Source organism: Camelina sativa, chromosome 14, assembly GCF_030686135.1.
Source record: "Camelina sativa cultivar CO46 ecotype springtype chromosome 14, ASM3068613v1".
NCBI lineage: Eukaryota > Viridiplantae > Streptophyta > Magnoliopsida > Brassicales > Brassicaceae > Camelina > Camelina sativa.
In genome coordinates this window covers 16431208-16453904 of record NC_141893.1, presented here as the reverse complement: position 1 = coordinate 16453904, position 22697 = coordinate 16431208, and the positions used below count along the sequence as shown (strand labels likewise).

General features: G+C 33.6%; 3 protein-coding genes across 4 annotated transcripts; 1 reads left to right on the top strand and 2 right to left on the bottom strand.

The window, feature by feature from the left end:
* Positions 1–5125: 5125 nt before the first annotated feature.
* LOC147928308 (uncharacterized) lies at positions 5126–8144 on the bottom strand. Its single transcript, XM_087485319.1, has 2 exons — positions 5735–8144; positions 5126–5378 (listed from the first exon to the last, which is right to left on the bottom strand). The coding sequence occupies exons 1-2, from the start codon at positions 6069–6071 to the stop codon at positions 5371–5373; spliced, it is 345 nt and encodes a 114-aa protein (XP_087341445.1). The 5' UTR covers positions 6072–8144; the 3' UTR covers positions 5126–5370.
* Positions 7681–10750, top strand: LOC104741854 (ferredoxin C 2, chloroplastic). Its single transcript, XM_010462777.3, has 6 exons — positions 7681–8681; positions 9196–9259; positions 9531–9619; positions 10045–10113; positions 10229–10273; positions 10546–10750. Exons 1-6 carry the CDS (start codon positions 8448–8450, stop codon positions 10588–10590), a joined length of 546 nt encoding a protein of 181 aa, XP_010461079.1. The 5' UTR covers positions 7681–8447; the 3' UTR covers positions 10591–10750.
* A 2447-nt stretch (positions 10751–13197) lies between these two features.
* LOC104741853 (protein LOL1) lies at positions 13198–15545 on the bottom strand. 2 transcript variants are annotated; one of them, XM_010462776.3, is made up of 6 exons: positions 15195–15467; positions 14749–15003; positions 14389–14511; positions 14183–14296; positions 13623–13732; positions 13198–13528 (listed from the first exon to the last, which is right to left on the bottom strand). In XM_010462776.3, exons 2-6 carry the CDS (start codon positions 14825–14827, stop codon positions 13490–13492), a joined length of 465 nt encoding a protein of 154 aa, XP_010461078.1. In that variant the 5' UTR covers positions 14828–15003; positions 15195–15467; the 3' UTR covers positions 13198–13489. The 2 variants fall into 2 exon arrangements, with proteins under 2 accessions (XP_010461078.1, XP_010461077.1); XM_010462775.3 differs by having other exon boundaries at positions 14749–15545.
* Positions 15546–22697: the final 7152 nt, after the last annotated feature.

Sequence of the window (22697 nt, the reverse complement as noted above, 5' to 3'; positions counted from 1 at the left end):
TGATGACATCGGAAGCTGAATCCCAACGGAGGATTTTCATTTGACTCGATCAATTAGGTGGAGGGACTTCTAAGTCGGGTCGCTGGGTAACGCAGATCGAGTTGCTGGTCATCCATGACTGCAAGTCGAGTTGTTGGACTGCTTTCCTGATCCCTGTTTGCTTTTGATGGTTTTCACATCTCCTAAACACCTGAAATAACTCCAATATGCAAGATGCATGCAAGACCAATGCAAAGACTACCTAAATATGCATATTATACAAAAGAGACTAAAAACAATGCAAAACAATGAGTTCAGATAGCAAAATGAATGAAAAATGAATGATAAAAGAGCGTAAAATATATACATATCATTCGTTCTGAATATTGGACAAGAAAGTCATATTTTCCATCATCAAGTGGGCCGACAGTGGGATCTCCCTGAGATATATTTTGTAAAGAGGATCTTCCTTCTTTCGCCTTCTTTGATATGTCTCATCGTTAGATTCATAGTCTGTTACAGTACATGCAATACATGAACACACCTCAAAATATTGATGGCCATTCTCATCCATAAAAGGATAAACAATTGTTCTGTCTTGACCAAAAGAGAGTGGTTGAGGAATCTGCCGCTTTTTTGGACCATGAAATTTGTGTTCATCAATTTGGATGGCAAATTGGGTGAACAATTGCCTTCAGAATGATGATGATGATCTTAATTTCTCGAACTTGATTTCAGTTGTACCATCATTTTAGAAATGAAAGCTAACTCCAGATGACTGGACAGAAGTTTGAGTCGCCTGATGCATTTTTTCGTAGCTTGTAACCCATGATTATGGTAACCAACGACACATTCGTAGTTCTTCATGAGAAATGTTTTGAGGAATCTGAATGGAGTTAGGTGATTGAGACGCAGTTGTAATTTCGAGATACAGAGCTTCATCAGATGAGGGTAAAACAAGATCAAGAGCATGATCTTGGATTCTGTAGAAAATTTGATGGTGTAAGGTTGCTACAACACTTTTTTCTTGCATTGGTGCACCAACGAGTTGTAGTTAATCATCTTCAGTAGATTTGGATTTTGTAGAGAAACATTAAAATTTGGAAATAGTGTTATAGAAACAGTTCATGCGTTGTTGAAAAAAAAATAGTTCATGCATTTAATGTTGTCTGAACCGTTCTGATGCAAGCTTGTTGGTATGATTTGAGTCTTGAATCTACCAAAGCTATGTGCGCTAAAACTGGTAGCGTGTAAGGTTAGACCGATTAGTACGATCCCAAAATGGAGATGAGTGTATCCTTGTTGTTGCTAGAGCCGGAGTAAATTCTCAAGAATATTGACTGAGATGAATTTTTCTTCTTCAGTGGCTGGGACTTGGCATGATGAAAATTTGCTGGACTGGACATACTCCATGACATTTCGTGATGAGGACGGTCGAATGAGCTCATGCACACCTCTGATAGAAAAAGCACTAGGCTTTTTGGCGAATATTCATACAGATTTATGAGTGGAAGGTTGTTTCAAGAAGTTGATATCTTAAAACATATTCGATTTCATAAAGAGAACTTATCTTAGAGGATTAAGAACAACTTTTTCTTTTTGGTAAAGTAGAGATTGCGAGAGAATCAATAGCCAAAAGATTTAAGGTAGACATGAGAAATGAAAGAATGTTTTCCAGAACATTCAAAACAATTAGCCATAAACATATGCATCGAGGATTATAATTGAATTGTCTAATAGAAATTCAAGTTTAGGTATCAGATCATTGGCATCGATCATAACTAATCTTGCATTGACAACTTGGTAAATCCATAGTTGGATATGTTCTCCCTCCAAAATCTATATTTTTGTGAAGATTGCATGATTTCTTGAAACAATCACTACGAATTTAAACTTAATTTAAATTAATTTTCTCCCATATGAAACTTAAATGCATTTTCGTGGTAATTTAAAAATCAGATTAATTTATCTTCTTTGCCAATTTTTTGTTTAACCCAACATGTCTCTCCAGTCTCCACTCTAAACATCAACTTTTTTTTGTAAACCAATGTTTGTTTTTGTAAGTGAGACTTCTTATTTGAAAATGCTATATGCTGTAAATTTTAGGAGTATTGACTATTGAGAACAACAAAATTTTAATTTTTGTTTTAACTAGATTTTAATCCTAGACTAGTGAAACTAGTTATTGAAATTGAGTACGAAAAACATTCATTGTTAGATTGGATATGAAAAAACAAGGTGGAACTTAAAGAAGAAAAAAATGATTTGAAAAGTTTGGTCATGTGGCAAAACTATTTGAGTTCATGAGCAAAAATGAATCTGTGAAAATGTTTTCTGTATTTCTCAATCGTAACAAACTATACAATTGTGTATTATATACACTAAACCGATCTAAACCAATTCCTATTAAACCGGGAATTAATCTAATAAGCTTAACTAATATATACAATCTAATACCCCCCTCAAGATGGAGATGAGTAAATGTTAATGACTCCCATCTTGCCTATGTTGTTTCGAAACGGAGTCAGATGTAAAGTTTTGGTTAAGATGTCAGCAAGTTGATTGTCAGTGCGAACAAACATGGTCTTGAGGACACCATCTTCAATCGCTTCTCTAACCTTGTGACAATCAAACTCTATATGTTTCGTGCGCTCATGATAAATCGAGTTACTCGCAATGTAGAGAGTCGCCTGGTTATCACAATACAAATAAACTGGAAGAGAGAAAGGTACCCGTAGAGCCTTCAAGAGGTAGGTAAACCACAACAACTCCTTAGTTATCACACTCATGGCTCTATACTCGGATTCAGCAGAGCTCATCGAAACCATATCTTGTTTCTTGGACCTCCAAGACACCAGTGACTGGCCTATGAAAATCGCATATCCAGTAACTGAGCGCCTATTGTCTGGACAAGCTCCCCAATCTGCATCAGAGAATCCTCGAAGCGAGAAATAATCATCCTTTCCATAGAATAAGCCTTGGCCGATGGTACCCTTTAAGTAGCGAAGTACCTTATGTGCAGCTTGGAGATGGAACTTACGTGGAGCAGAGGAGTATTGAGCTACTTTAGACACAGCAAAAGAAATATTTGGACGGGTGATAGTCAGATATTGAAGTTTCCCAATCAATCTCCTATATTGCTTCGTATCCGTAAGAAGTTCAAGAGTAGGATCAGTAGGTTTTGCAAGCTCAATAATATAATCTTCATCACCCTCAAAGTCCTGTTTAACCATCTTCTTCTTCTTTCGTCGAGAGAAACTGGTAAAAGACATTTGTTGGTCTGGCTTCATGGGAACAGCAGAAGGTTTGCAATCTGAAAATCTGGTAGTCTCTAACAAGTCAAGAACATATTTTCGTTGAGTGAGACAGAATCTTTCATCATTCCTGGCGATTTCAATGCCAAGGAAGTATTTAGGAGGACCAAGATCTCGAAGTTGGAAGACTGAACTTAGTTGATCACGTAGATGGTAAGCCATAGTAGCATCTGTAGTGGCAATTAGAATATCATCTACGTATACCAAAACTACCAAGAAATGACCATTTGCTTCCTTCACGAAAAGAGTATGATCACCATGACATGTCTCGAAGCCAAATCCCACAAGAGTAGTCTTGAACTTCAAAAACCACTGTCTCGACGCCTGTTTGAGACCATAAATCGATTTATGTAACCTGCAAACAACATTAGGAGAGAAAATTTCTCCTTGTAACTCAGCATAACCTGGTGGTAGCTTCATATAGATTTCCTCATCGAGGTCACCATTCAAGAATGCATTAGAAATGTCTAATTGATGTAAAGACAATTGCATCTTGGGTGCGAGAGAAAAGATGTCAGTGAAATTGATTCCCTCTCATTGAGTGTATCCCTTCGCCACCAGTCTAGCTTTATATCTCTCAATACTTCCATCAGCATGGTACTTGATCGTAAATACCCATTTGCAACCTACAGCCACTTTACCAGTAGGTAAATTGCAAACACTCCAAGTTCTGGTTCTTATAAAAGCATCAATCTCCTTTCCTGCAGCATCAACCCATACCTTGTCCAGCCTAGCTTCTGAAAAATTCTTAGGGATTTTTGACTTTGCAATGGCATTAATAAAAGTACAGAAAGGCTGAGATAAGTATGAATAACAGATATAGTTTGCAAGTGGATATGGAGAAGTATTAGTATTAGTAAGAGTATTATTATTATAACAATGAAAGTCCTGCAAATGGGAAGGCAGTTTTCTCTGCTTGGTTGGTTGAAGGTCAGAAGGAACAGAAACCAGAGAAGATGTCTCATCATGATTGTGAGGAGCATCAAAAGATGATTGCACTAAAGACATGTTCATCTGTGATTTTAGCAGGAAGAGTAATATGAGGAAAGAAAGTCTTTGCATCATCCGAGATAGTGGATGATGCAAAAGGAAATATATCCTCGTAGAAAATGACATGTCGTGAAATTGAAATTGAGTATGTCTCTATGTCTAATAGCTTGTAGCCTTTGTAACCTGAGGGATATCCTAGGAATATGCAAGCCTTAGCTCTAGGGTCAAACTTAGTCCTAGACTTAGGCGAAGTAGAACAGTAACAAAGACAACCAAAAGCTTTTAAACTATGATAATCAGGGATCTTAGAGGTTAATCGTTTGAAGGGTGTCTTGTTGTCTATAACCGGAGAGGGTAACCTATTAATAAGGAAGACCGCTGTAAGAACACAATCACCCCAATACTCTAATGGAACCCCAGATTGAAACATGAGAGCTCTAGCGACATTTAACAAGTGTTGATGTTTCTTTTCTACAACCGAGTTCTGTTCAGGGGTTTCAGGACATGAATGATATGCTTTTATGCCATGCTTCAAATATAAATCAGTAAATTTCAATTCATGAGCATTATCAGACCGCACAGAACAATCTTTAGTATTATATTGAGTTTCTACTAGCTTTAAGAAACCAGGAAAAACGTTTATAACATCAGATTTCTGTTTAAGCATGTACAACCAATAGCACGACTAAAATCATCAACAATTGTCAAGAAATACCTATAACCATCAACTGTTGGAACAGAAAAGGGACCCCAAGTATCAATATGAATTAATTCAAAGAGTTTTTCTCTTATATGATTCAACGATTTAAAAGGTAAATGCTTTTGTTTTGATAAATGACAAACATGACAATGTGTTTTATCTTTATTTATTTTCGACTTGGATAGTAACAATACATCATAAATAGAATCTATCTTAGCAATAGATGGGTGTCCTAACCGTTTATGCCATATATCTGTATTAACTGAAGAGACAGAACAGACTGACTTACCAGGAAAAGAAGAACTAGAAACATTAACAAGGGTTTTATCCAAATGCAGAACGTATAAATTCGCAACTTGACTACCTTTGCCAATCATTAGGTCCTGACTAAGAGCCTGTATCACACAATCATCAGAAGTAAAGCTGACTTTAGACCTCAAAGATTTTGTGATTACACTAACACTCAACAAGTTAAATTTAAATTCAGGAATATGCAACACATTATGTAAGGACAATGCATCTGTAAGCTGTATATAACCGGTTCCTTCTATTTTGACAGTCTGACCATTGGGAAGACGAACAAAGGTTCTATCTAAAGAGCTATAATCAACATAAAGATTTCTCTCATGTGTAACATGGTGACTAGCTCCTGAATCTATGACCTAAGCTCTAAAAGACAACTCAGTTTCATGAAGTATAGAAGAAGTCAACATGTCATAGAAACTGAAATCATATAATGAGAGAAATGTACCAGATATCTGTGAGATAGTTGGTACGGAATTTGAAGTCGAAGCTATGGCTTTATCAGGGCATGAAGTGACACTCGAGGATTGAAGCTTGGTGCTTAGATAAGAGATCATCTGTTGGAGTTTTTCATTCGACATATCTTCACTGAGATTCTCCTTAGGTGTATCTTTAATATCTTCGACATGACCAGTACTAGCCAAGTTAGCACTTCCAACATAGTTGTTCTTCTTTGCCCTTGGATGTCCTAGAGGATAGCCATGAAGTTTGTAGCATTTGTCCGCAGTATGTCCAACACGCGAGAAATGAGAACACTTAGGTTTCTGGAAGTTTCCTTGTGCCATTAGGATTGAATTCTGATCCGGGATCGTAGCTTGAGATTGGAAAGCAGTAGGATTAGAGATTGGTCAAGAAGACACTCCTACAACTCTCTGATTCTCATCTTGATCCAAAATATTGTAGATCTCATTCAAACTTGGTCTTGGCTTCATATTCAGTATTTGATTCCTGATGTTTCCAAAATCATCGTTTCACCCCATAAGAAACGGAATAACTCTACTCGTATCAGTTTCATCAAGCAGCTCCTTAACTTGATCACAATCACATCTCTTCACCGTTCTAGACTTTGAATTGGCTAATTGTTCCCACAGAGTCTTCTTCTTTGTGAAGTAACTGGATAAGTCGAGTGATCCTTGTCTCAGAGTCATCACGGCTTGCTCAAGCTGATATCTCCTCGGAAGGTTGTTCACCTTAAATCGCGTGAACAAATCATTCCACATTCCAACTGCATCTTGATAGTAGAGGATACTATCATAGATCTCTTTATTCACAACATTTAAAATCCATGATTTCACCATGCTATTACATCTACTCCAGATCTTGAATTCATAATCACTTTTGCATGGTCTAGGGATAGATCCATCAATAAAACTAAGCTTGTTCTTAGCTTCTAGACTAATCCTCATAGCAATCGACCAGCTGTTGTAATTCGTATCATCAAGAGTGTGAACCACGATCATCAAACCTGGATGATCAGAAGATTGGAGATTAAATGGATTATCGGATTCTGTTGAGAATCGCGATAAAGATCCTTGAGCTCCATATCCTTCCGATCGAAGAGCACAACGTTGTTTCGCCAAATCATCTTCGGGATCTTCAACAACAGTGGAACCGCGAACGATCCTAGTTGTGGATGCTTCTTCTTCAGGTGTTTCACTTCAATTTCTCAATTTTCCCTCTTTCCACACCATTTTCACTATCAAAAAAGTTGCAGGTGATGTTTCGACGATGATAGAAGCGAATCGACGGTGAGATTTTGAAGAATTTGAAGAAAAACAAAATGAAATCACAAATTTACGCGGAAAAAAGCTCTGATACTATATTTGAGTTCATGAGCAAAAATAAATTTGTGAAAATGTTTTATGTATTTCTCAATCGTAACAAACTATACAATTATGTATTATATACACTAAACCGATCTAAACCAATTCCTATTAAACCGAGAATTAATCTAATAAGCTTAACCAATATATACAATCTAATAAAAACAAATCCTAATTTTCATTACCAGTAGATCATATTTCATATACAGTTAATAGAAACTTAAGTAAATTAAGATTTTCAAGGTTTAGCCAATTAAGGCTTAGCTCAGGACTACTCGTCGTATTTGGTTTTGACTAAATTCCCTAATTACGAATTTTTTTGGAAATAAAAATAAATATATCAACTAACCAAATTAGAGAACACCAAAAAGATAGTTGTACTCTGCATGCCTTTCCCAGATTTACTGTGAGTCAGTCTTCTAATACAAGATAATGCATAGAATAACCAAGTTATAACCAAATAATATATAATAATACAGTATATAGAGAAATATCATACAACCCCTAATTTTTTTTCTTTCTTCCCTTTATTTTTTTGTTGTCAAAAGGCATCATATAACTTATATAGACCAAAGATTTATCGAAGATAACACTACTAAAATACCAAAAAAAAAAAAAAAATTAGAGCAAAAAACATTTCTGTAATGATGACGATGTCCCGTGGGATGCTAAGCCTGATGCTGTCCAGGAGGAGGATACGCCGGTGGAGGAACTGAGGTAAGTCCGGCAGGATTATGCCCGTAACCATGTCCCATGACAGGGGCAGGAGCCGATATAGGCGCAGGCTGAGCCACATGCGTACCATGAGTAACGTGGTAGTGAGATTGCTTAGCTATAAGCTTGTCTTCAGCATGAGCCGCTTTAGCCATATGCATATCCATATTAGCCTCTGCTTCCTTCACCTTTCTCCTCTGGTGCGCTATCTCTTTCTCCTCTTTCGTCCTTGCCATCGCCTGCTCCGCCTATATCATCATCAGTAATACATATATTAATCAAACATTAGTACGTATATAGTCCGATATAACCACACAAAACACATTGTTAATACTCGAAAAAACGTATCAATATAGCTTACTCGGTTCAAATGGCCACGTGTTATAATTTTGGCCACGTGTCCTGGTTCGATTCTCGGGCGTCTATTTAAGGTGCCACGCACGTATAAACGCTTGATCACATACATGCACCGTCTACCGGATTGGTTTAGGCTTCGATGATTATTGAATTTTAGTAAACCGGTTTATGATTTTGGAAGCTAAGGTTGGTCCCTTATCTTCTTCTTCTTTCTTCTTCAACCCTTTGGACTAGTAAAGCCGCGAAATCCAAAATCTCCCCAAAACCATGGCTCTGGTTTTGCCCTGTACATTTTGTACTTCGCTTCAACGGAAGACAATTCCGATCAATCGGCGATATTCTCCGAAACTCCGGCGAGGAGCTACGGCTACGACGTGTGAGTTCCGGATTCCTGTAGAAGTTTCCACTCCATCAGATAGAGGATCGTTGTCTGTTCCTTCTCATAAGGTCACTGTTCACGATCGACAACGAGGAGTGGTTCACGAGTTTGAGGTTCCAGAGGTGAGAGAGTATTACTGATCTTTTGTTGCTTTAATCTCGCTGATTGATTCGCGACACTGTCGAATCCCTAGCTCTCTCATTTGCTGTATCATACAGATGTACTTTTGAGAATGTTCATAGCTTGGATTAGTAGTTATACTTGGAGATGAATGAATGCTTTAGATTTGCGCCTTATTGTAGTCACAAATTCCTATACATTAACGCTAAACGCAATGTATGTTCTGGAGTGTAGAGATCCCCAAGTAGTGTGTGTGTGGATTCAAACTTCCTTGATATGTTTTGAGCAGTTTCTTTCTGGCTAATCTAAATTAGATTTTACTTATAGGTTCAGTTGCTCACTTTCTTTGATTTCCCATGTTCAAAAAAAATGCTGCCTAAGAGCGGAGGAAAGTAGAACTAGATCGATATGAATCAGCTCCTAGTTATGTAGCTATTCTTACGTCTACACATATGGTATAGCGTATTTGAGATAATCCACCTTTGTTGATACATGGAAATCTATTTTGAAATGCAGGACCAGTACATATTGCACTCAGCTGAATCCCAGAACATTACTCTTCCCTTTGCCTGCAGACATGGTACTGTGCTATTTTCATTGACCTGTTTCATTACTCTTCTACAGTGTGTATATGTTTCCTTGTAGTCGACATTTTTCCCATGGTTTGAAAAAGTTTAAAGGTAATGTTGATGATTAGGATACGTCAATCATTAATGGAATTATGTTAGAGCTATATGCATGATATTTGTACCTGTGAGATTTATACATGGTGAAGTATGTTTGGCTAAGCGCTCAACTTAGTTGTACGGGGTTCGTCCACTATTTGAGATTTTGCAATCTTACGTGGCCAGGTTGCTGTACTAGTTGTGCCGTACGTGTAAAATCTGGAGAGCTAAGGCAGCCACAAGCATTGGGAATATCAGCTGAACTGAAGTCCCAGGTAATATCCCTTTTCCTTAAAGCTGGCTAGAGACACGAGTAGGCTGGAATTACGTAGACACTTTGTGTTGGTGAGAGTATGAGTCTGTGAAAACTAGGACCAATTGTTATTGAGTCAATGAAAACAATGCAATTCTTATGCTTTAAACAATTACTGAATTGTAAGGTTGCAGTCCACTAAGTGAACATCTTTGCTTTACATTATTATACAGTTTCGAAGACTTATCTTACTGTTAGCGTTTAGGCAAATGTGTAATGTGTTATAGGTGGAACAAGCTCTTCTACTTACTAAACAATAAGTATATTGAAGTACAGGTTTAAGATGATAATAGGTGTGCTAATCCTTTAGAAAGCATAGTAATTTTGGTACTTAGACCTTAATTTCAAGGTTATCTTGCATTTAAGTCGTGTGGCTTATACATGCAGGGGTATGCGCTTCTTTGTGTGGGTTTCCCTACATCTGACCTTGAAGTAGAAACACAAGACGAGGACGAGGTAGCTTATTATAAGAATTACTCTTCTGAGAATCTAAGAACTGCTACAACAGGTCTTGTATTATACAGTTCATTTCATAATAGTTATACAGTTCTAAATCGTATGACATACACAGGTCTACTGGCTACAGTTTGGCAGATACTTCGCTCGTGGACCAATTGTAAGTTTTCAGAACAAGAAAAATAACTTCGGTTTTTCTCGTTCCAAGTCTTCTAAATCAATCACTCACCAATGACGTAGTGTATCTCGATAAATCGATAGATAGATTTAAAGTTGTTAACTGGAGGCCGTTCACTAGGACTAGTAATGGATTTGATGTTGTCAAAAAGATCAAACTTTAACATTATTATTATGAGGATTCAAAATGAGTTAAAGTTCTTTTAGTTTGCATTAGCATTGGTCTTTTAACAGTTTATCAATGTTACACTGCAGGAAAGAGACGATTACGCCCTTGAACTCGCCATGGGAGACGAATAGAAACAAAAAAGAAGCATGTAAAGTCGCAAAACTTTTTTTATTAGAAGTGACTAGTGAGTGTTACTTTCTTAGTCCTGAATCTCGTTGTGCATCCTCGTAACTCGTAAGTCTCTTAAATGAACTCATTGATATTCCAATAAAAGGTCCCAACAATTCATCATTTAGTGGAGAAGGAAAAACTTATGAACCTTTGCACCAGTAACTCCAAATTCAAGCATAGTTTTTGTTTGCATATCCATAGACTCTAGTTAACTGGTAAGTGGTAACCCTTGGTCCTAAGTAATGGTCAATAATTCAAGTATTGGATGTGGGATACATAATTACATATTCTGTGGTCCATTGTGAGAAGGAAAGGCAATGCTTTTGTGACCGTAAGAGAGATGATGATGATGATAACAATGTGGGCATATATGAAATGCTTTTTGGTATATGTTTCTTTTGTTCCTTTGTTATCTACCGAACTCCTTTATTATTTACTAAGAAGGTCTAGAACATTGCATAGAATATACCTCTTTGATATTTTCTTAGACTTGGTCTCTTTTGACATAACGACACTGAGTTGAAAACCAATTGAAAAACACTCACCAAGCTTTTCTGACATGTCTGTGATGATATGTTCCTGTCTCAACATGTGTGTGCAAAAAAACCCGATAATTTTGGGTCTGATTTTAGTTTGGCAGTTGCTAGAATGCTGTCAGATTTTCAATGGACTACTCTATGTTTTGATGTACTTTTGTTTTTTTTTTTTTTGAGTACGATACATTTTCATCTTGGAGTAATTGTGGTCCGTTTTTTTTTGTGTTTGCGATTGTTTGTCTATGTTGTAAAGTTCATTTGCTCTACTTACTTCGTTTTTTTTTTCTGTGAAGAACTTTTTTTTGTCTAAGCTAAACATAATTAATTGTCATTTTCTTGTGTTCTATTATTTGCGTTTCGTGTGTGCAATTTTCATATTATACTATATGATTTTTTGTAACTATTTTCCCCGTTTCACAATAAAATTTCATGTTAGGTTTTTTATTTTAAAATAATAACATCGTTTTCGAATTTTAATGTAAATATTTATATAAAAGTATATAGAAATTGTTCCTAATGAAAATGAATTAAAAGATGACAAAATAAAATTTACAAATTTTTTTTTTTTTTTTTACAACAAAGAACTAGATTAGTTCAAATATATCAATTAGAAAGTATATTGTTTACATAGATAACTAAATGCGGTCTAACATGTGTACAATGTATCAGCTTATCCGTTTTATCATTCTGCGATGGGGAAACTTAGACTAATGAAAATGAGAAAAATTCACTCTTGTTTTCTTCTATCTCATCGAAGTAAGTATTGAAAGCAGGCTATTCGGAAGATGCACAATGTGCCAGTTTATCTGTTTTATCATTCTGCAATAGGGAAATTGGGATTAATGAAAATGAGAGGAATTCACCCTTGTTTTCTTCTATCTCATCGAAGTAAGTATTGAAAGCAGGCTATTCGGAAGACGAAGACATCGTCTTCAATTAAATTTTCTTTTTAATAATAGGTATAGTAGAACTTTTTTCTTTTAATATGTGTGGAAAATTTGAAAATTATTGTCTTTTCATATCTTTTGTTAATATGGGTTATGATTTATTTTAGTTTACATTAAAAATGTTTGAAAATCATGTTTGTAAAATAATATGTTTGGTTGTGTTATAATGTTACAAATCTTGTTACGGTGTGCCATATTTATATGCTTTGACTAGTATGGAACAAAAGTTTGGATATCATTTACCTTCCAGTATTTGATATGGTGAGAGATTTTTTTTATTTATTTTGGTAAGTGACGTCACACACTGACATGAAATGTCAAATATGTATCCATTGATAGATTTGGCTGCCGAAATTCTTGAATTTTATTTTTACACTTATCCCTTAAGAATTAATTGACTAGTCAAAGATAGCATTAAATTATAAAAGGAAATCAAGAGATATATATCTAAAAAAGTCACATGGACGGATCCTCTTCTTCTACATAGAGCATCAACAGACAAGAAAACGAAAATTTTATCTTATCCTTATTTTAAATCTCCGAGCAAAAATGTTCATATAATATCCCTATTTTATAAATCTTGCCGTGATCAAGAGAAACGAAAAGACATTCGAAAGACACATAGACTAACCAAAGATCAAATCGTAAGTAAACCCGTGAGTGAGTGAAGTCCACCCCAATTATCCATAGATAGATTAGCGTGGAATGACTCGGACTATATTTAGTCATTATCGAGGGACAAAGCCTTTTTGGACTTTGTTTTATTTGTTACATCTCCGTCCGTCCTACTGTTTTGTCGTTCCATTTTTCTTTTTTTTAGTACGAACCGTAACATCTTCTTGTTAGATATATTAAAATCAAATCATTCGTTTTTTGAATTGATATACTGTACACCACAAATTTTCTTGATTTCATGTTATATTTTTGCATTAACACGTATGTTAAATAATGTTCACTTTTAAATTTGTAATTTTTCTTGGTAAGTTTATATCAAAATCTATGTAGTAATTTGTAACCAACATCTTTTGTGCTTGAACAGAAAATAAAATAAAATGTATGGTATTAATTAGCATTTAAGAATCTATTTTCTTCACCATAAAAGTTTAGCTTTTTGATTTATGAACCACTCTTACAAACTGGTGAGAAAAGAAAACCAACTAAAACAAAACAAAGAAACTGAAGAGAGATAGATAGATAGATAGCCCTATACAAACGGACAAAGAGGCCATAGTCATAAAATTTCGACAGATTACATATTACTTTAATTTACTTCTGATTTCAAACTCATAAAACATCACACCGCCGGATTCTTGATCGAAGAGAGATAGATAAAAAGAGTTGATTCTTCCTCTATATTGATAGGTTTGGTCCAAGTTTTAACTGTTAAATTTCGCATCACTCGTGCTCGCTGAAGCCTACAAGCATTATCAAAACAATAGCAACCAAAAACAAAAACATTATATAAAGAAGATAATTTGTTTTCTGTTTTGGGATAACGAGAGAACTAACCCCAACGGATGTAACAAAGTTACAAACGGCACATTTCACAGATCTTGCTCCATATTGATACATCAGTAACATCCTGCAGTTTCCACAGTTCACGTGTGCCACTTGATTCGCTGAACACACACATGCAAGACATTTAGAGTTAAAAACTTAGAACATTTTTCATAAGAAACCGAAACCGAAACTAACCTAGACCCACATATAAACAAAAGTAGTTTTATTGTTTTATCATAAAAACCAAAAACCAAAACTAAATATTTAATTTTAAAAAAGTTTTGAATATAAACAAATAATAAATTAACCAAGACACACAATATAATATTAAATATTTTGTCCTAGTGTCGGTTATAATCTTAACTTAAACCCGTATAATACACATATTGTTGATAAAACGACGACATCTAATAAAAATAACTCGTAAAACTAGTTTTAAAAAGGTTTTTGTTTCTTGTATTCCCTAAACAACAAACCAACAAAAAAAATAAAAAACAATCAACAAAAAAATAAAATAAAAACTGATTAAACACCAAATATAAAGACCAATATGCATGTATTTATATAACCTTCGAGGGCAAGATTAACAGTGTGACAACAAGAACACTGAACACTTGTAGCTCCACGAATGTACATAAGAAGTGTATGACAACCTGCACACACCAACTGTGCCATCTCCGTTCCTACATTGCCCCAATCAGTTATTACAAAAAAAAAAAAAAACTCGAATATCTTTTTTAACCAAACTTGTTTTTATGATCTAACAAATAATTACCCGGCGGAGGAACGGCAGTGACGGCGTTACAGACGGCACAACAGACAGAGGATGCTCCGGCGGGGTACATCAGAAGGTTTCTGCAACCTGAACACACTAACTGGCTCTGCCCACTTGTACTACCTACAAATCTCAAATTGTTTATGTCCTTTTTTGGCCAAAATAAATAAATAAAAAAAAATTAATGGAGTTATGAACACATGTAGAATAAATAAATGGATTCCTGGGAAAATAATTGATCAATAGGGGGAACAAAAAAAACTGGAAATTTGAACAAAAAAAAAAGAACAATCTTTATTAAAAAAATTGTTAAAGAAACTGAAAACAGAGGATCTTTTTCATATAATAAAAATATTTTACCATGTGCCGGCGGAGGAGTGTACGACGGCGCCATCGCCGGCGCTGGAGGTGTTGGATATGGTGCAAGGGGGACTGGCATTATTAACTCCAAGAATGATGATTGCAAAAAATATTTTTGATAAATCTCTTCACTCTCTATACATTATATAATAATGGATTCTCTCTTTGTTGATGTTTTTAGTGACTCAGGAGAAGAAGACATATATCATCTTAATATGTTCTTCACTTCTTCTCCCAATTCCTCACTTTCATCATCTAAATACAAAGCACAATCAAGTAAGAAAATTATATCTAACAATTAAGAGAAAGATATCTTTAGTTATTTTCAAAAAGGAAAATAAATCTTAGCTATTATGAAAAAAATGAAGATAAGTCTTCACTATTTATAAAAGGAAAGGAAAAAAACAATTCAATGCTTGAAACTTAAGAAACATGTGAAGGACTACTTTTTTGGGGTTGGTCACACCATCGCCATGAAGCTCTTTGACTAGAGAGAGTGTGGAATCCTCGTTTATTATGTTTTTGCAGTTACATAACGTTTGGTTGTGTATGTTTTTGTATGTATATGTGTAATGATGTATTGGCGAGTTACGGGAAAAAGGAATGTGAATTGCGGAAACTCTGAAGTTTGTGTATTATTATTATGTGAGAAGAGGAGTGGGGCAAACACACACCCTCCTCTCTTGCAACTTGCCTTTATCAATTTAGATAGAGAGTATATAAATGAAAAAATAAAACTTTCTATTAAAAAAACAAAAAAGAAAAGAAAAAAAAAAAGAAAATAAAATTGAGAATCTGAACTTCTCGTAAAGAGGGCAACTTTTTTTTTTGAGAAAATGAGATTTTTTCTTGTATAATTCTAACTTTTCCTTATAAATAACCAATTTGGAACTCAGAAATATTTCAAAAATAAATAATCTGTTGGAGTTTAGTCTAATAGAAAGTTAAATTTCCATCTTTCCGCAAAAATTGGGATATAAACATGTCCGCTGATAACATATTATAATATATATATATATATATATATATAATTGTTAATGATTAATTTAATATATCAAAATTTTGATTGATCGTGGACAAAAATTTAAGTACAGAAGTTAACATTTCACTTTTCCGCAAAAGTTGAGAAAAGATACGTCTATTGACAATATATATAACGTAAATTCTGATCGATGGTTGGCAAAAAGCTGAGCATGAAAGTTAAACTTCCATCTTTCCGCAAAAATTGGGATACAGACATGTTCGTTAGTAACATATTATAAATATGTTCGTTAATGATTAAATTAATATATCAAAATTCCGATCAATCGTTGACAAAAATTTAAGTGCAGAAGTTAACCTTTCACTTTTCCGCAAAAGTTGAGAAAATACACATGTCTATTGACAACATATATAATGTAAATTCCGATCGATGGTTGGCAAAAAGCTAAGCACGAAAGTTAACCTTCCATCTTTCCGCAAAAATTGGGACATAAACATATATGTTTGTAATATATTATAATGTATAAATATTTGTTCATTAACGATTAATTTAATACAGTAAAACCTCTACAAATTAATACTTTGATAAATTAATAATCACTATAAATTAATAAATTATTCTCGTCCCGAGTTGGGACAGTGTAAAAATGACATAATTTGATAAAATAATAAAATAGTTATTTTTTAGAAAATTTTATGTAAACATATGGTCCTATCAGTATCATAAATTAATAATTATATAAACTAAAATATATATATATATATGTATATATCTAAAGAAATGTAGTTAAATATAATTCTAATAGTGTTGTTTGTTTACTTTTGAATATTTATTCTTGATGAAACTCATCTCCAACATATGTAAAGAACTATAAACAAAATTATGTAAAACATAAAAGCATAAAAAACTATAAATAAAGAAAATACTAAAGAAATATGAATTAAAACAAAAAAATTATAGTTTAAAATAAATAAAAAATCGAAACTATGAGTAGATAACTCTCTTTATAATTTAATATTTTATTAATTTATCGAAAAAATAAAACTTTTATAAATTAATAAAATTTTAATATCCTAACATTATTAATTTATAGAGGTTTTACTGTATACATAAACTCCGTTGAGAAAAAATTAAGTGTGCAAGTTGTATAATCTTTCACTTCTCCGCAAAAATTGGAAAAATATTCATGTCCGTTGGAAACATATATAACGTAAACTTCAATCGAATTCAATATTTTTCACTATCAAATTCAATATATTTTCACTGTCAAATTCAATACATTTTTAACTTTTTGCATAAAAAAAAAATAGGTATGGTAAGGTTAAACCTCAGATAAAAAATATATATATGCAATCAATCCAAATTACTACGGGCCAGGCTAGGCAACAAATAAAATAAAACTTACCATGGGCCATGCACACAGGAAATTCAGTTACCCAATCAGTGGAAACTTAGTTTTCTCTCACTTTTGTTTTACCAAACCTACAATTTATTGTTTGGCAGTTCATTCAATTCAATCTTTTATCATTATTCTATAGGCTAAATCATAAAAGTGAACTTTTATATGAAAATGCAGTGGGTAAGGGTAACAATAAGTGTGATTATTTGGTTGGATATCATATCAAGTTTTGGTTTGCCAATGTTTGTTTACTTATTCGATGGGGCCAATTTCTCTTATATATGTTTATGCTTCTTTTTTTTCTAAAAACCCATTTTTTATATTCTTCTTTTATTATCTTGTTATGTCAAGTACACTTCACATGTGACATGGTGTAAGTCACGATCTCCATCGTAAAACCTTCCTTTGTTTTGTTATGGAATGTATATAATATTGTAATAATGATGATTTCTATGCTTATTGGTTTAAGTAACGAAGGTGCAATAGAAAATAGAATCTAAAATCAAAAGAAAGGCAGAGTTCATAACCTTTTTTTTAGGGGGTAGATCATGTAAGTATCATTAAGGAATAACATGTCGAGATTTTACAAAAGTTATAGACCTATACTGTACTTTACTATCTTGCCATAAAATAAATTAAAAACAAGGAAGCATAATCATTATGACCAGTTGGATCAAGTTTGTGAATCTTCGTCGGGTCCTTCTAAGCTGTTTTTAGTTCGTAACCTAAAAATAAGAATTGTCCACAATCGGTTTGGTGATCAAGTTGATAGGTTAGCTAGATTCGTAGGAGAAACTTCTCTACCAGTGGCATCGGTCATAGAATCTTTGCAAAATATGTATATGGGTTTACATTCTTTTGTAAACCCAAGCTATATATATATATATATATATATAAATTACAGATCTTTTGGATCAACCATTAACATCCAAAAGTTTCCCTGATTTAGAAAAGAAAGAAAATATGAGAGTTTGAAGAATGTTGTGAATAAGAAAAGGAAACACTATTCCGTTCAATACCATTATATATATGAAAACAAATGCTCTTATTCAAAAAGGAGGCAATATAGATGGCTGTGTAGATATGTGACAAAATGGTCGATTTTATGGATGGGAACAAGAGATTTTGAGGTCACAGTGGAAAATCCAAACATCTTGTCCAAAGAAATTGTAAAAGACACTTCAACATAAGATGCCATTTCCAGAAGCAAGCATACATAGTATAATATTTATCAATATCTCATTCCATCATGACCACCAAGCCAATGCATGTATGTATGCATCTATGTATATGTGCATGGTATTTGGAGGAATGGGAGGAGAGAAAGAATAAAAGGACAAAGGAAAGAGTTAGATTAGAACATTGTGGACATTGACGTCTCTAAGAGACGCTTGGATAGCCATCAAAGTGCGGCTATGGAGTTGTCCACGTCTTACTCCAAACTGTGATGGCTCAGCTTAAGAAGATGCATACAAAAGCCTTTTTTGTTTTCATTCGTTTTGTTATGAGAATGTGGTAAATTCTATAAAATGTAACATAATCATATAGAATAATCACAAAAGGAAGAAATTAAACCCACTATATATTTGTTCATATAATGGTACATTACCCCAATTCCGAACTCCTAACTACAAAATAAAACATATGCTAATTTAACGAAAACGAAAAAAATCTATAAAAATATGCACATAGTAAATCATCCAAACGAACAACATCATCAAATTGCAAAAAAAAAACAAAATGATTTACTAAAAAAATTCGTAGAAAATATATTTTACTTTTAACCTACGATATTTTGACGAAAACTTGAATTAGTAAAAATTAGTAGAAAGTTATTATAATCAAGAAATCCCAACACCATGAAGCTGTCATATATACGATCCCATTTGGCCATTTCTTGTCAAACCAAAATATTAAAACATCTATTACATTCCATAAATTAGGGTTTTTAGATTATAGATAAGCATCAAAGGGACACAAAACATGTAATAATAATAGAAGACTAAAAACTGAACCTAATTAATCTCAGTGAATCTTGAATCCAAACCAAACGGAGACTTGCTTTTTAACCAGTTGGTTTGAAACCGATTTTTTTTTTTGTAACGGTACTAAACAAAATAATGACCATAATATATACATTTTAAATTATTTACTAAGTCATTATATAACCACTTGTATCTATATTACCATTTTTGATTTACATTTTGTATTCTACTTTTTAAGTTATACATATTTACAAAGTTAATCCCTACAAAATTACACAAAATAATAACTAAAATATAGCAATTTAAAATCGAGTACTCAATTAAAGACAATACTTCGGTTCACCCCTAGAGGTGAACCTCTTTATTCATCCCTTTTTAAAATAAGGAAACAAAATTTGTATAACATCATTGTCAAATAAAATTAAAAGGCTTGTAGAACAAGGGGCAAGGTGGGTAGTAGGTTCTAGATGTAATATTTCGGTATGGCGAGATCCCTGGATACCAGATCTCCAGCCAAGACCAGCTAATGGTAGGAGGAGAATTCTACATCCTAATCTGATGGTCAACCATTTAATTAACCCACGTACGATGGATTGGCATATGCATATTCTTGAGGATTTTCTAGCGGATATTCCGCTTATCCGGAGTATGTCGGTTAGTAAATTTTTTAAACCGGATTGTTTGATTTGGCATTATACTAAATCCGGGATGTACTCGGTCAGATCGGGTTTTCGACTAGGCCGGGAATTACTTAAGGAAGTTGAATACGGGCGATCGTGCACCGCCTTGCGGTCACAAGCCTGGAAACTTGAATGCCCTCCAAAGGTTTAACATTTTTTTTGGCAGGTGGCGTCTGGTACTCTTCCTGTGATGGATCAGATCGCTCATCGGGGTGTTCGATGTGATGTTACGTGTTGACGGTGCGGCTCTGCGGCGGAGTCTATTAATCACGCTCTTTTTGAGTGTGTTCGCTCGCGTAAGGTTTGGGAGTTGTCTCCAGTTCTTCTACTCCCGGATGGCTTTCCCTATTGATCAGTGTATTCGAATTTAGACTTTATCTATTGGCGGGTGTCATCCCATTCTGGGTGTTCCGATATTTGTTATACGCTTCCATGGATTTTGTGGTCGATTTGGAAGGACATGAATAAGAAGGTTTTTCAGGGAATAGAGGCAGAGCCAAGTGATATTATGAAGGAGGCGGCTAACGATAAACTTTTATGGGAAGAGGCTAAGTCCTTCTCTGCGAATTTCTTGGATTCTCAACCACCTCTGGAGGTACGGGATATTTCTCCCCAATGTCAGGTTGATGGTTCCTGGAAAGGTTCATATCCATTGGTGGGCTAGGGATGGTGGTATGGTAATAGCGAAGATAGAACGCTACTTTTGGGAGCACAAAGCCTTAGACGCAGCCTTTCACCTCTTCATTCGGAGTTAAAAGCCTTAATTTGGGCTATGGAGTCTCTTCTGGCGGTGGGTGTGGACTGTCAGAATTTTGAGTCGGATTGCTCAGAGCTAGTGGGGATGGTGCAGGCCCCAGACGATTGGCCCTACTTCTTGAATTTGCTGGAAGATTTTTATTCCCTCAAACTATCCTTTCCCTCCTTCATTCTGACCCAGATTCCGAGGACGTCAAACGAGAGGGCATATTCTCTTGCTCGTTCTTCAAGATCTTTAGTTTCTGCACTTTATTTTGTAAACTCTTTTCCTCCAGTTTGGGCAACCAATCTTGGAGTAATCTTTTAATTTAATGTTTGGTTGAAAAAAAAAAAAAAAAACCTAAACCGTGAAGTGACCTTAGTGCAATGGCCAAAGGTAAGTCTTTAATGCACAAGACACCATCACACCAGGGATTGAGTCCCGCTCCCTACGAATTTAGGGATTAGGCTAATGGGCCGGCCTGTTATGACCCAATGATTGACAAAAAAAAAACCTAAACCGCTTTTTTATAAACTAAACCGATATATAATTTCGTTCTAATTGTAAAATCAACCCTAACCACCTTATTTGTAAACTTAAAGCGATATATAATTTCGTTGTAGTTATAAAATCTAAACCCTAAACCACCTCATTAGTAAATCCAAACCGACATATAATTTCTAACTAACTGAAAAATCCAAACCCTAACCACCTTATTTGTAAACTCAAACCGACATATAATTTTGTTATAATTGTAAAATTAAACTCTAACTACCTCATTCGTAAACCCAAACCGACATATAATTTTGTTTTAATTGTAAAATCTAAACCCTAATTCTCATTTATAAACTCAAACCGATATATAATCTTGTTTAATTGTAAAATCTAAACCAAACCAATATTTAACTTTCCTTAAATAAAAATATATAGAATTTGTTTCCTTAAAATTTTTTTCTTTTTAATTTAATTTTAATTTATTTTTTTAAACGAAATATTAGATAACCTAAGTATTTTTCGTCAATTAATATGTCTATAAAATCGTTACACCAATTTGACTCCTAAAATATCTCTTTAAAAACTTATTTAAAAACTTATTTACAAAGTTATTTTTCTAAAAAGTTCCAAAAATATTATTACTTCAGATTTTGTTACCTAAATATTACCATTCTAACTAAAATAATATAGCATAATCAATATAGAAACATAAACTATGATATATTTAACCACACCTTCTATTGTGTATTAAAAATATTATATCTCTAAATCTTTTGCAAACGAAAAAATCAAAATTTGATTCCTATTTTGTTTTTTAAAACCTCTGGCTTTGATTCTTAACGTAGGAATAACTTCGATTCATATTTATTTAAATATTATAATTAATATATATAAACTTAAAATATACGAATATGTAAAATTAAAAGAAAAATACTATATAGTAGATGGGTCATAAAGAGGACATGTTGGAAATAATAAAATATCATTAAATTTGTGCTAATACGGGTTTAATTCTCATTTTATTATTTGTCAACACTATTAATTCTTTGTCCAAAAAAATATTAGAATATTTGACATATAAAAAATTAAGTTGATTTAACTAAGATTGTGTAAAATAATTAAATCATTAGGAAAAATGTGACTTAATCATAGCGTATAAGTGACTTACTATGTATTTAGATCACTTTTTTTTGTTATAGTAATTAGAAATCAAAATAGAATCTCAAACACTAAACAAAACAAACTAAATATAACAAAGAAATGGTCATGAAGTATATTGCGAGTTAAAAAATTAATTTAAATATTTAGCCGCACAAACGGTCGAAAATTTTAGTTATTCCTCTATTTGCAAAACATTCAATATTTAACAAACAAATACAGCATAAAATATAAATAATAATAAAAATTATATGCACGCGGTATGCGGTGTACCGCATGTTAAAGTCTAGTTATCCTTATAATATCTCCACTTCATTGTTATTTTCCTTTATCAATTAAAATCTTACAAACATTGCTTATACTTTATAAATAGTTTAAAATACTATATAATTTGGTTATATGACGGGACGGATTATAAGACTTGATGGGTTTGAATTAACATTAGTACAAATTTAAAATATTATTAATTTTATGTTAAAATACGAGATAAATCCACATTTAATTATTTGGTGAA

Excerpts from the sequence above, each read along its gene's own strand:
- LOC147928308 (XM_087485319.1), bottom strand. The coding sequence starts at position 6,071 with ATGGCACAAGGAAACTTCCAGAAACCTAAGTGTTCTCATTTCTCGCGT.
- LOC104741854 (XM_010462777.3), top strand. The coding sequence starts at position 8,448 with ATGGCTCTGGTTTTGCCCTGTACATTTTGTACTTCGCTTCAACGGAAG. Across the intron at positions 9,260-9,530 it reads TCCCTTTGCCTGCAGACATG|GTTGCTGTACTAGTTGTGCC; the intron begins GTACTGTGCTAT and ends TTACGTGGCCAG. Across the intron at positions 10,114-10,228 it reads AAACACAAGACGAGGACGAG|GTCTACTGGCTACAGTTTGG; the intron begins GTAGCTTATTAT and ends TGACATACACAG.
- LOC104741853 (XM_010462775.3), bottom strand. The coding sequence starts at position 14,827 with ATGCCAGTCCCCCTTGCACCATATCCAACACCTCCAGCGCCGGCGATG. Across the intron at positions 14,297-14,388 it reads CACTGCCGTTCCTCCGCCGG|GAACGGAGATGGCACAGTTG; the intron begins GTAATTATTTGT and ends GGGGCAATGTAG. Across the intron at positions 13,529-13,622 it reads ACTTTGTTACATCCGTTGGG|GCTTCAGCGAGCACGAGTGA; the intron begins GTTAGTTCTCTC and ends TAATGCTTGTAG.